This window comes from Ceratotherium simum, chromosome 2 (assembly GCF_057802395.1).
Source record: "Ceratotherium simum simum isolate JZ-2026a chromosome 2, ASM5780239v1, whole genome shotgun sequence".
Classification (NCBI taxonomy): domain Eukaryota; kingdom Metazoa; phylum Chordata; class Mammalia; order Perissodactyla; family Rhinocerotidae; genus Ceratotherium; species Ceratotherium simum.
In genome coordinates, this window is record NC_141901.1 from 15481777 (window position 1) to 15493839 (window position 12063).

The following is a 12063-nucleotide window of genomic DNA, read 5'->3' on the forward strand; positions in this document are numbered from 1 at the left end:
TGGCTGTTATCAGAAAAACAGAAGATAAAATATGTTGGTGAGGATTTAGAGAAATTGGAACCCTTGTGCAGTGCTGGTGGGAATGTAAAATAGTTGTAGCTGCTATGGAAATAGTATGGTGGTTCCTCAAAAATTTAAAAATAGAATTACCATATGACCCAGCAGTTCCACTTCTGGGTATATACTGAAAAGAATTGAAAGCAGATTCTCAAAGAGATATCTGTACACCCATGTTTATAGCAGCATTATTCACAATAGCCAAAAGATGAAAGCAACTCAAGTGTCTATCAACAGATGAATGGATAGACAAAACGTGGTACATACATACAACGGAATATTATTCAGCTTTAAAAAGGAAGGGAATTCTGACACGTACTATAACATGGATGAATTTTGAAGACATTATGCTAGGTGAAATAAGCTAGTCTCAAAAGGACAAATACTGTATGATTCCACTTACATGAGGCACCTTGAATAGTCAAATTCATAGAGACAGTAGCAAGTTAGTTGCTAGGAGCTGGGGAGAGGAGAGAATGGAGAGTTATTATTTATTGAGTACAGGGTTTCAATTTGGGAAGATGGAAAAGTTCTGGAGATGGATGGTGGTGACGATTGCAGAACAGTGTGAGTGTATTTAATGCAACTGAACTGTACACTTAAAAGTAGTTAAGATGGTAAATTTTATGTGTATTTTACTATAATTAAAAAAAATAAATTTTAAAAAAGAGAGTGTAGGAAAAGGTCTAGAAAGAAACACACACCAACCATACTTGACTGCCGTTGGTTTATCTTTGAGGTATGGAAATTGGGCAGGTGAAAGTGGTTGGGGATGAGTGTGTGAAGTAATCACTTTCCCCCCTCTGTACTATTTGAAGTTTTTTGTTTTTTTATTACATTCTTGTATTGCTTTTGTAATTTAAAAAATAAGGGAAAAGGCAAAAAACTGAAGTCTTCCACAAAGACATCAGATTGGAGAAGCTTCGGTGGTTATCTCTCAGGAGGTGGTAGTACAGGCAACTTTCATTTTTTTCTTCATACAATTTTGATAATGTTTGAACTTTTAAAATGAGTATATGTTACCGTTACTGAACAAAAATAAAACATCGATGTTGGAGGGTATAAAGCAGAAATGTAGAGGATTCTTCTATTTCACACTACCTAAAATGAAATCATTTTCTAAACCTTTTAAGATTTTACCTACATTCTATCTTGGAATAAGTGAATATCCTTGAGGATTTTTAGAATTCCTTCATCCATTCAACCATCTGATTATACTACACATACACAATATAAAAATATACCTTTTTAAATTTTTAACTGAAATGCTTTTAAATGTCAGGTCATCCTTGCATATTAAAGTGAAACATTCTTTGGGGTATAGGTATTTCTTATGTTAAATAAACTTATTTTACAGATTTCAGGCCCAGGATCTTAAGTAATATTTTTAGAATTGAATGTATCGAATGTTAGCAGTACTGACCCAAAGTGCGATATAACCTAATCCTTGTGGGGCATTATACCTGTAGAGACAAAGAAGGATAACAGTGTACATTCTTAAGATTATACAAGTATAATGTCGAGAATTTTCTATTTAGTGTCAAACATATTTCTGTTTTCCTGGAAAGAGCAAAGGCCGCAATGGACTGAAATTCCAGAGGCGAGACAGTACTAGAAATTCTGAAAGTGCTAAATAAAAATTCGTATCTCCATTGATGCATGCAGCTCTAGTTCATTAATTTTTATTGCTATGTAGCATTTCTTTGTATAAATATGCCACAATTTATTCATTTTACTATCAGTAGACATTTATGTTTCTTCCAGTTTTTGACTATTATAACAATCCTGCTAATGACCATGTACATGTCTCCTGCTGCATATATACAAGATTTCTCTAAGATGTATACCTAGAAGTGGAATTGCTAAATCATAGAGTGTTTTCTTCTTTTCCAAGTACTACTAAATTGTTTTCCAAAGTGGTTGGACCAGTTTCCACTCCTGAACAAATATATGAGTTGTAATTGCTCTGCATATTCACCACCGCTTAAGTTGTCAGTCGTTATCATTATCATATTTTCTCTCAGTTTGCGTCAGCCAAAATTCTTAGACTAACAGACTTTGAAGTAAATGTGATTCATTAATTTATGAGATTAAAAAATTATATCTAAATGCAACTAGTGAAATTATGCTAAAAACAAATGGAAAGTGTAATAGTTGAACATTTCCCTTGACCAACATTTCCCTTGACCAACATTGTATACTTTTTCTTGTTTTCACCCTCTCTTTCTAGAAATAGCGAGTGAAGCAGAATCTCCAGTACCTTCCTACTCTCATCTACACAGTGAAAGCTCTGTTCCAGAAGAATTGGGCAGTCCTGCTGTTGAATATATACCATCTGAGTCTTTAGTTCAGGAGCAGCCAGGGAGTTCAGATCACAGTATACTTACTGAAGAAATGGTTTTTTCACAAGAACTGGAATCTTCTACCTCTCCTAGTAAACATGTAAGTTAATGTATATTTATATCTTAAAACTTCTTTAGAAAAAAACCTGTCTAAGAGGTATATTATTGACAACTATATTCTTGCTGTTGATGACAACATTGTCACCCATACTGTCACCCATATAGTATATGACATTTGAATAGAAATAAAGCTTTTTATTGATTCTTAAAGATTTATAAATATATGAATTATAGCTTTAGTGGCAGTTATAAAGTTATATGCTATTAAGTCTATTAATGTTGGGGGGATAGGAACTTCTAAAGTTTACTTTAATAAAGATAGTATGTGGGAACAGCACAAGTTCTTATTAAAATCTGTGTTTTATCATATAATAGAAACAAGACCTTATATGATACCAGTGTGCCTTTTCTATAATTTAGTTATAATCACTGCTCTATAACTCATAATCAGAATAAAAGTAATGGTTTTATTTCTTTAAGGCGGATCTGAAATGGTTATTGATTCTAAATTAGAATAATAGTCACTATTACAATAAGAGGGTTTTCCACATTGTCCTTAATTCTATACTTCATTAAAAGAAAAAAACTATCTGGTAAAAACTTAAGCTCAGAACTTAACTGTTTTTCTTTTTAATTTCATTTTATAAAGTATATAAAGGGATTAGCATAACAATATTAAATATTAAGTGAACACAAGGTTTGTTAAGACCTCTCTGTGTTTAAAAAAAGGACTTCACCTAAATTCAGAATGGAATATCCTTTGTTAGAATCTTCATTTTTATTGTGGATGTGAAGAAGGAATTGTAGTTCCCCTATTGAAAAATCAGTCAGATTTATGTGTGTTAACAGCACATGAAGGATTTGGAGGAAAAATATTTTTTATCCAATGGAGAGGCTACTCCATGTTATGTTGCAAAATATTCCAATGCTTTGTGCACAAACTTGAAAACAGAGTTTTTAGATTATAAAAAGCTTCTAATTAAATTACATTAGCGATTTCTTAGTTATTATGTGATAATAGGCTTTTTGTATAGATAATTTACTTATAGCGTGATTCCTACCTTCTAGGAATTTACAACCAAACTACTCATTTTGACACAATCTTATTATTTTATTACTTCCTATAAATTGATTAGATTCTACCTAGCATCGTTATTGAGGTTCAGGATAGCCATCATCTGATCAAATGCTAAAAATTAGGTTTTTTTCCCTCACAAGAAAATATATCAAGGAAATCAAAACTAATGTCTTAAAGTGGTTTTTATAGTAAAAACTAATATTTATTGAGTGCTTGCTTACCAAGTGCCAAGTAGTATGCTAAATGCCTTTTGTGGATTATCCTCACAACAAATTTGTGGATTATCCTCACAACAATTCTACAGATACTGTTTGAAGCCCCACTCTGAAGCTTACCAGGTTAGGAAGCTTGCCCAAAGTCACAGGGATAGGAAGTGATGATAGCCAGAAACCAAGTCAGGCATTCTCACTTCCACGTGACGTCGGGGTAGAAATTATGTCCTTTATAATAATCTGTTATGGGCAGTCTTCTTACGCTCTATTTTATTCCCTTGCTCTTTCCCTCCCTTCTTCCTTCCTTCCCATAAAAGTAGTACTTGTTTAGTATTAAACAAATTTCTTTTTAGTTTTATTGAGATATAATTGACATACAGCACTGCATAAGTTTAAGGCGTATAGCATGACTTCACATACATATATTGTGAATTGATTGCCACAATACGTTTAGTTAATATCCATCACCTCATACAGTTACCAAAAAAATTTTTTTCTTGTGATGACAACTTTTAGGCTCTACTCTTTTAGCAACTTTCAAATATACCACATAGCAGTGTTAACCGTAGTCACCATGTTGTACATTACCTCCCCAGTACTTATTTATCTTATAACTGGAAGTTTGTACCTTTTGACTATCTTCACCCAGTTCCCTTGCCCTCCACCCCCACCTCTGGTAACCACAAATCTGATCTCTTTTTTCATAAGTTTTTTTTTAACATTCCACTTATAAGTGAGACCTTATAGTATTCGTCTTTCTCTTTCTGACTTGCTTCACTTAGCATAATGACCTCAGGTTCCATCCATGTTGTCGTAAATGATAGGATTTCCTTTTTTATGGCTGAATAGTGTATATATATACACATACACACATTTTCTTTGTACATTCATCCGTCGATGAAGCATTACCATATGATCCAGCAGTTCTACTTGTGGGTATATATTCGAAGGAAACGAAATCACTGTCAAAGAGATATCTGCACCTCCCTATTTAGTGTTTTTAAAATTAAAAAGAATAAGAGGGTAAATATCACTTATATAATAGCCACTCCTAGTTTATTATGAACAATCTTTAAAAGCATACTTTTTAATAACTTTTTTCTATACCTTTAAAAAAATTGAGGTCTTATATTTATGTAATTGGTAAACTTTTTTCACTTTGTCATAGAGTTATTTAAAACTCTTTGTAAATATTATCTTCAGCTGGTTAGTATCTTGAATTTTAGATAGAATTTTACAGCTGTATGACAAAACAGTTCCCATTTGGTTTTCTGTTTGAACAGTCACCTCCCAAAAGCTGCACATCTTTGTCAAAGCAGGAGTCCAGCAAAGGAGGTCAGAGGACTGGAGGGCAGTGTCGTCTACCTGTCAAGTCCCATCAGAACTGTTATAGTTGGTCAGACGAGTCATTATCTATGACACAGTCAGGTAAGACTAATAATGAGGAGTTTGTTTTCTTTGTACTATATTTGAATTCCTCTTTAATAAGCTTTGTCTAACCACATGCTAGTATAGTGTTATCCTTTGTTGCATTTATAAAGGCTTTTTTCTTGCCAAGATTAAATTGCATAATTCTTTGCTTTTCATTGATAATTAATTATATCCCTAATTATACAAAATGTGACAAACTGGTCAGGTGTTAATGGACAATCATTTATTCATAAGATATTTGTTGAATTTTTTTCTGTGTGTCAGGCACTGCCTGTCTGTTCCCATAGCGCTCTGTGCTTCAACTTGTTATACCAGCCAGCACGTAAGTTGTAACCAAATTTTACCCAGCAGGTCTCCCCTACTAGAATATAGACTTCTGGGAAGGAGAGTCTATGTTTTGTTAGCAGTTGTAGCACCAGGACCTAGCAGGTACTTTGCTTTGTACATAGTGGCTATTTATTAAAAGTGTCTTGAATGAATTAATGATGACCATGAGGAGAGAGAGGAGGTGGTAGAACAGGATAGCATAAGTCTCGAAGGAGGAAGAGTAGAGAATAGACTGCAAATGGCAGTGGGGAGCGTTATCTGTTTCCCCATAACCTGTATCCTACTATAAATTTCTTTCCTTTTTTTTTTTTTTTTTTTTTTTTTGTGAGGAAGATCAGCCCTGAGCTAATATCCGTGCTAATCCTCCTCTTTTTGCTGAGGAATACCGGCCCTGAGCTAACATCTATTACCAATCCTCCTCCTTTTTTTCCCCAAAGCCCCAGTAGATAGTTATGTGTCATAGCTGCACATCCTTCTAGTTGCTGTATGTGGGACACCGCCTCAGCATGGCCCGACAAGCAGTGCGTCAGTGCGCGCCCAGGATCCCAACCCAGGCCACCAGTAGCGGAGCGTGCGCACTTAACCGCTAAGCCACAGGGCTGGCCCCCCTACTATAAATTTCTGTAGTATAGAGATTATTAAAGAATAAACAGCCTCTACTCTAAAAGACTTCAAGGAGTTTTGATCTTGGGAAGCATATCTAGATAGACAATGCTCAGTTCATGTAGGATTCTGAGGAAGATTTATACCATATTGAGTGTATGCCTTTTGAGCTCATTTTTAGTTTCCTTCCTTCCTTCCTTCCTTCCTCCCTCCCTCCCTCCCTCCCCTCCCTTCCCTTCCTTCCTTTCTTTCTTTCTTTCTTTCTCTTTCGTGAGGAAGATTGGCCCTGAGCTAATATCCGTTGCCAATCTTCCTCTTTTTGCTGAGGGAGACCAGCCCTGAGCTAACATCTGTGCCCATCTTCCTCCATTTTACATATCGGATGCTGCCACAGCGTGGCTTGATGAGCGGTACATAGGTCTGTACCCGGGATCCAATCCCACAAACCCTGGGCCGCCAAAGCAGAGCACACAAACTTAACCACTACGCCACTGGGCTGGCCCTTAGTTTTCTTTTGAGAGTAGACATTTAGTAAAGGAAAAGTGGAAAAAAAAATTTTTTTTGGGTATTTGATCCTGTTCTATACCTTCTTTATTTCCAATGTTTCAGACAATAGTAAATCATGGGATTTTCCCACACCTGTTTTTATATATCCTCCCTTCTTCTTTGAATAACTGCATAATATTTAATAGAGTAGATATACCATAATTTATTTAACCATTTCCCTTGTGATGGTCATTTAGATTTTCTCAAAATTTTCAAAATTGCAAATAATGCTGTATTGAACATCTTCATATATATATATTCTTGTTGAATATTTCAGTAGGAATAAATTCTTAGAAATGGAATTACTGGGTCAAGCCAGTTGAAGAGTGTTGTCTATCATATTTGTTGAAAGTTATTAATATTTTTCTATATTTGCTTTCATGTACTCTGGTGAAAAGTCACTGCCAGCAGAGTAACATGTCAGTAGACATAAATTTGATACTTGGAAACATGAATTCTTATCTTGGCTCCATTACTTACTGGTGACTTTCTTCAAGTTTCTTTCCCATATTGGATAATCTTTTTCGTTTGTAGCAATGGAATAATGTCTTAACTATCCTTGCATGAGTTATAGACTAAGGATTAATGATGATATTTATAAGATATTGTTTTACTGATAAAACATATTCAAGTAAGAATAGTTTTAGAAGAATAGGTCTGAGATTTCTAAGCTATAGATGCAATCTACCTATTCATGATGACATCATTATATGTAATACTTATGGAAGTGGTAAATTTTAATGTAGTGGGGTTATATGATACCTTTCTCACTTAAGTGTTGGCGAGTTTGTTATCAACCAAATTAATATAGTCAGCATGTGTCAAATAATCAGAAACTTCATTTTTTTTTTTCTTTTTGTGAGGAAGATCAGCCCTGAGCTAACATGCATGTTGATCCTCCTCTTTTTGCTGAGGAAGACTGGCCCTGGGCTAACATCTGTGCCTATCTTCCTCCACTTTATATGGGACAGCGCCACAGCATGGCCTGACAAGTGGTGCCTCGGTACGCGCACGGTATCCGAACCTGGGCCGCCAGCAGCGGAGCGCACACACTTAACTGCTACGCCACGGGCCCAGCCCCGCAGAAACTTCATTTTTTGATTAAGTTATTCTGTCTATCAGGTTATTCTGTCTTAACGTGTTTCAACAAACTAAAGTAGCATTTACCTGCCACCTCTCCTCTCCCCTACCTTTCAAAAAACCCCGTAGGAGAGAATTCCACAAAGACAATATATCTATATAGAGAGTTGCTTGGGTAAAAAAACAATTTCTAGAGATTCTCTTAAATGTTATTGATGATAAATACTATGCAGTAATACTAGATTTTGGCAGATATATAATGTATTCCCATTCTCTCTCATAGACTTTTATTTAGTCTCTAATTACTCTTCATTTGTACCCTTTTGGTTTCTTTAGTACTTAAAAATATGCACATTTCCCAAGGTCTTTCATCTAAAAACTCTCTTTCTCATCAGCTGCTATTAAATCTTCACAACTATAGATGGTAAAGATATTTTTATTAGAAAAGTCACTGCTAGCTTATTCAGTTTTTAAAATATATTAGTTTAAAATAATCACTTTTTTTTGGCAAAGTTGAAAGTAAGTCTGTAGGAGTGTAGTGGTCGCCTATAAAATTTTATCAAAGTAATGTCTCGAGTTTTGAAAGTACATACAGCTTATCAAGCTAAAAGAATACACAGCTTTAGAAGATGCAAAAGTATGAGTTTATACTTCATTTTAGAAAGATTATAATTTTTAGCTCAGCCTACAATCCTACCCCCAGTCATCGATGGATTGTACTGGAATCATCAGTCGAATCTCTATAAAGCCTACCACTAAGGGTTCAGAACCTTTTTACCTTGAAACCAATTGATTGTTTTCTTCAGAAATTAAAAGAAAACATGAGGGAGATATTCACTTGCACTTTCCTAACCACCACGTTTTTTAGTTTTAAACCAAAAGATACATTACCTAAAATGTGGCTACATAAAAGTGTCTATTTTATGTGAGTATTAATACTACCACCATTTATTGAGCTTATAGTAGTCCAGGTACTCTGCTACATGCTTTACATACCTTATTTAATCTTCACACCAATTCTAGAAATCAGTAAGGGTCAGACACCTGACTAATTACTAGTAATCAATCCAGAGTTGAAAATGGCCTTCATTATTACTTTATTTTATGAGTGTTGACCAATAAATAGTGAGCTTTTTTGCCCATGCTAAGTGGTCATTATGGTGCCACTACTGGTAGAAGATGAGTGTAACTTTCCTAGTATACCATAAGTCAGTGACATAGAAGTGACAGGAACTTAGATTTAATTATTTCTAATCCAGATATTTGGATCACACTACAAAAAAAGACTATAATCTTTTTGCATTTAAATAAATTCTGGTAACTAGATCTTACGTAATTTAATCTGAAGTACCTAAAAAAAGCTGGTTATTTATGATGTAATGTTGTAGTCTTTAGATTTGTATACAATAGTATTTCTATTGTAAAACTGTTAAATGTGTCCTTCAACATTAGCGTGTGGAATTGACACCATTGTGTGATTCAAAGAGGAGATGTGAGGAGCAGTCATTTTTATTCTGTGAAATTTCCACGTGTAGCGAAATAAGCAGTATCTTTAAATGATACCTATTTTCATAGCATGTGTGTGAAACTTATTAGAATGAAACGTCTTTCTCGTGATGTTTTTCTGTGGCTGGACGTCTATTTTGTGTTCATATGTGTATATGAACTGTTGGGAAGAAAATAAGATTTAACTAGCTTCGTTTCTGGTATTTTAAATATTTTAAGAGCTTCCAGGGCCGGCCCCGTGGCTTAGCGGTTAAGTGTGCGCGCTCCGCTACTGGCGGTCCGGGTTGGGATCCCGGGCCCGCACCGACACACTGCTTCTTCAGCCATGCTGAGGCCGCGTCCCACATACAGCAACTAGAATGATGTGCAACTATGACATACAACTGCCATGCTGAGGCCGCGTCCCACATACAGCAACTAGAATGATGTGCAACTATGACATACAACTATCTACTGGGGCTTTTGGGGGGAAAAAAAAGGAGGAGGATTGACAATAGATGTTAGCTCAGAGCTGGTCTTCCTCACACACACAAAAAATAAAAAAGTAAATAAAAAAAAATAAAAACAAAGAGCTTCTAAGGGTTACAGCAGAGTATATTTCTTATAATTTCTCCTTTTATGTGGTATTAGGACATTAGCTGATGACTCACAATCAGTTTAAAATGGTAAAATTCCAGTTTGATTTTAATATGATGTAAAAACTATTAAATTATCTATTAATAACTAAGAGGAAGGAGAGTTAAATATGATTATCCTGTCACCAGGAAATAATTCCTTACAGAATGTCCAAATTTCACTAACCTGAAAGTTTTTCAACTTTCAGTTACTTATCTTACCAAGACAGGGTGCCTTGAGATTTATTTTCAATTTCAAATAGTACAATTAGAAAGTGAAAATAAATAGGACCCCTCCCCCCCAAATAGAGATTTAGGGGAAAGGAGGAATGCAAATCACAAATAAATTTTTTTTCAGAAGCTGAAATTTCTTAATTTTAAGTGTTAGATTGACTTTATTAAAATGAGGATTACATTGCTGCTTTTCATTAATAGTTAAGGAATTAACTTTATTCTTTTTTTTTTTCTTTTGTGAGGAACATCAGCCCTGAGCTAACATCCATGCTAATCCTCCTCTTTTTGCTGAGGAAGACTGGCTCTGATCTAACATCCACTGCCAATCCTCCTCCTTTTTTTCCCCAAAGCCCCAGCAGATAGTTGTATGTTGTAGTTGCACATCCTTCTAGTTGCTGTATCGGGGACATGGCCTCACCATGGCCGGAGAAGCGGTGCATCGGTGCAAGCCCGGGATCCGAACCCTGGCCCCCAGGAGCGGAGCGCACGCACTTAACCACTAAGCCACGGGGCCAGCCCTAACTTTATTCTTAAGTTAAAATTAAATAAAAGATTTTGTATCTCTTTCAGAAACTACGTCTGACCAGAGTGACATTGAAGGTAGAATCAGAGCCCTGAAGGATGAGTTGCGGAAAAGAAAATCAGTTGTGGACCAGTTGAAGAAGGAACAGAAGAAAAGGCAAAAGGAAAGACTGAAAGCCCAAGAAGCCAGTCTGATCAAACAGTTAGAGGTTAGACATATGAGGAAAGGGGTTTAATATCAAGGCTAATGTATATGTGAAGCCTAAAATGTTTTTAATGTTGTTAATAAAGTAATGGATTGGGATTTTTCAATATTAGTTTGGTGCCACATTTTATCCTAAGTCTTAAAAAAAATTCTGAGGCTATCTAAACAAACTCTTATTTAAAACATTAAATATTGAATTAAAATATTAAATATTATAATATCAAGTATTAAAGTAAATATTAAAATAAAGTATTAAAATAAAGCTTTTTTCTAAATAAGAAAGATTAGGCCTATGAAAGAAAGATTGATATCCATGCCCTCTTAAGCAAAGAACCGTTACATAAATAATTCTAGCTATTGGAATTGTTACTGCCTTTTTTTTTTTTAATTTTTAACAGAATGATGTTTCATACCACACAGCTTTATTAGTACGACTCTTTGTACTATTTGGATGGCTCCTAAAGGGTAACTCTGAACTTGACTTTTCTCCCAAGCTCTAGCAGCCTTCCCTTATTCTACCCCAGACTGGAAACCTGGTTTTGATATCTTCCTCATTCTGTTTTCTCCTATTTATTCAGTGACCAGATCCCATTGATTCTTTTTTTTATAAAGTTCCTTGCTCTTCCCTTTCCGTTTCTACTACCATCAAGCTGTTTGGGACCTTTATGACCCGTTGCCTGTACTGTCTGCATAGCCTCTTAAATGTACCTGCCTCTAGTTGCTTCCCTATTGCTTATGTACATTCTGCCGGCTTAGTGTTCCTAAAACACCACATTCATTATAGAATCGGTCTGAACTTCCTACTCATCACAAGAATCCCTTCTCATGGCATCACCAGAGAAGATCATTCCACTTTTACCCAACACTTCCAGTAGTAGGAAATTTCAGATTTTCAAGGCAGTTGGTTTCATTGTTGGAGCCTAGGTGCTCTTAAGTATTAGAAAGCTCTTTGTTATGTTTAGCCAAAATTTCTTTCCTTTTAATTATCCTTGTGATAACACCAAACATGTGATCCTTCTACATTTATTAATTTAACCATCAAATAATTCAAGTGCCTATTTATGTGCCAGGAACTCTGCTAATTACATGTATTTTTCATTTTATCATCAAAGAAACAAAGTGGATATTACTATCCCTGTTTTACAGAGAGGGAAACTGAGTTTGAGTGAGATTTATGATATCAGGGGACACACAGCTCATATGTGGTAAAGCTAGGATTTTAATCTGGCTCTAATTCCAAATTCTG

The 12063-nt window shown here is 35.2% G+C and overlaps 1 protein-coding gene across 5 annotated transcripts in view; it reads left to right on the plus strand.

Moving 5' to 3' along the window:
- Positions 1-12063, plus strand: part of CEP350 (centrosomal protein 350) — a 161656-nt gene that overhangs the window by 114875 nt on the left and 34718 nt on the right. For all 5 annotated transcript variants that reach the window (XM_087438615.1, XM_087438610.1, XM_087438599.1 and 2 more), the window contains 3 exons: positions 2288-2499; positions 5033-5177; positions 10661-10821. In XM_087438615.1, coding sequence (XP_087294741.1) covers positions 2288-2499; positions 5033-5177; positions 10661-10821 — 518 coding nt within the window. The remainder of the gene's footprint in view (positions 1-2287; positions 2500-5032; positions 5178-10660; positions 10822-12063) is intronic.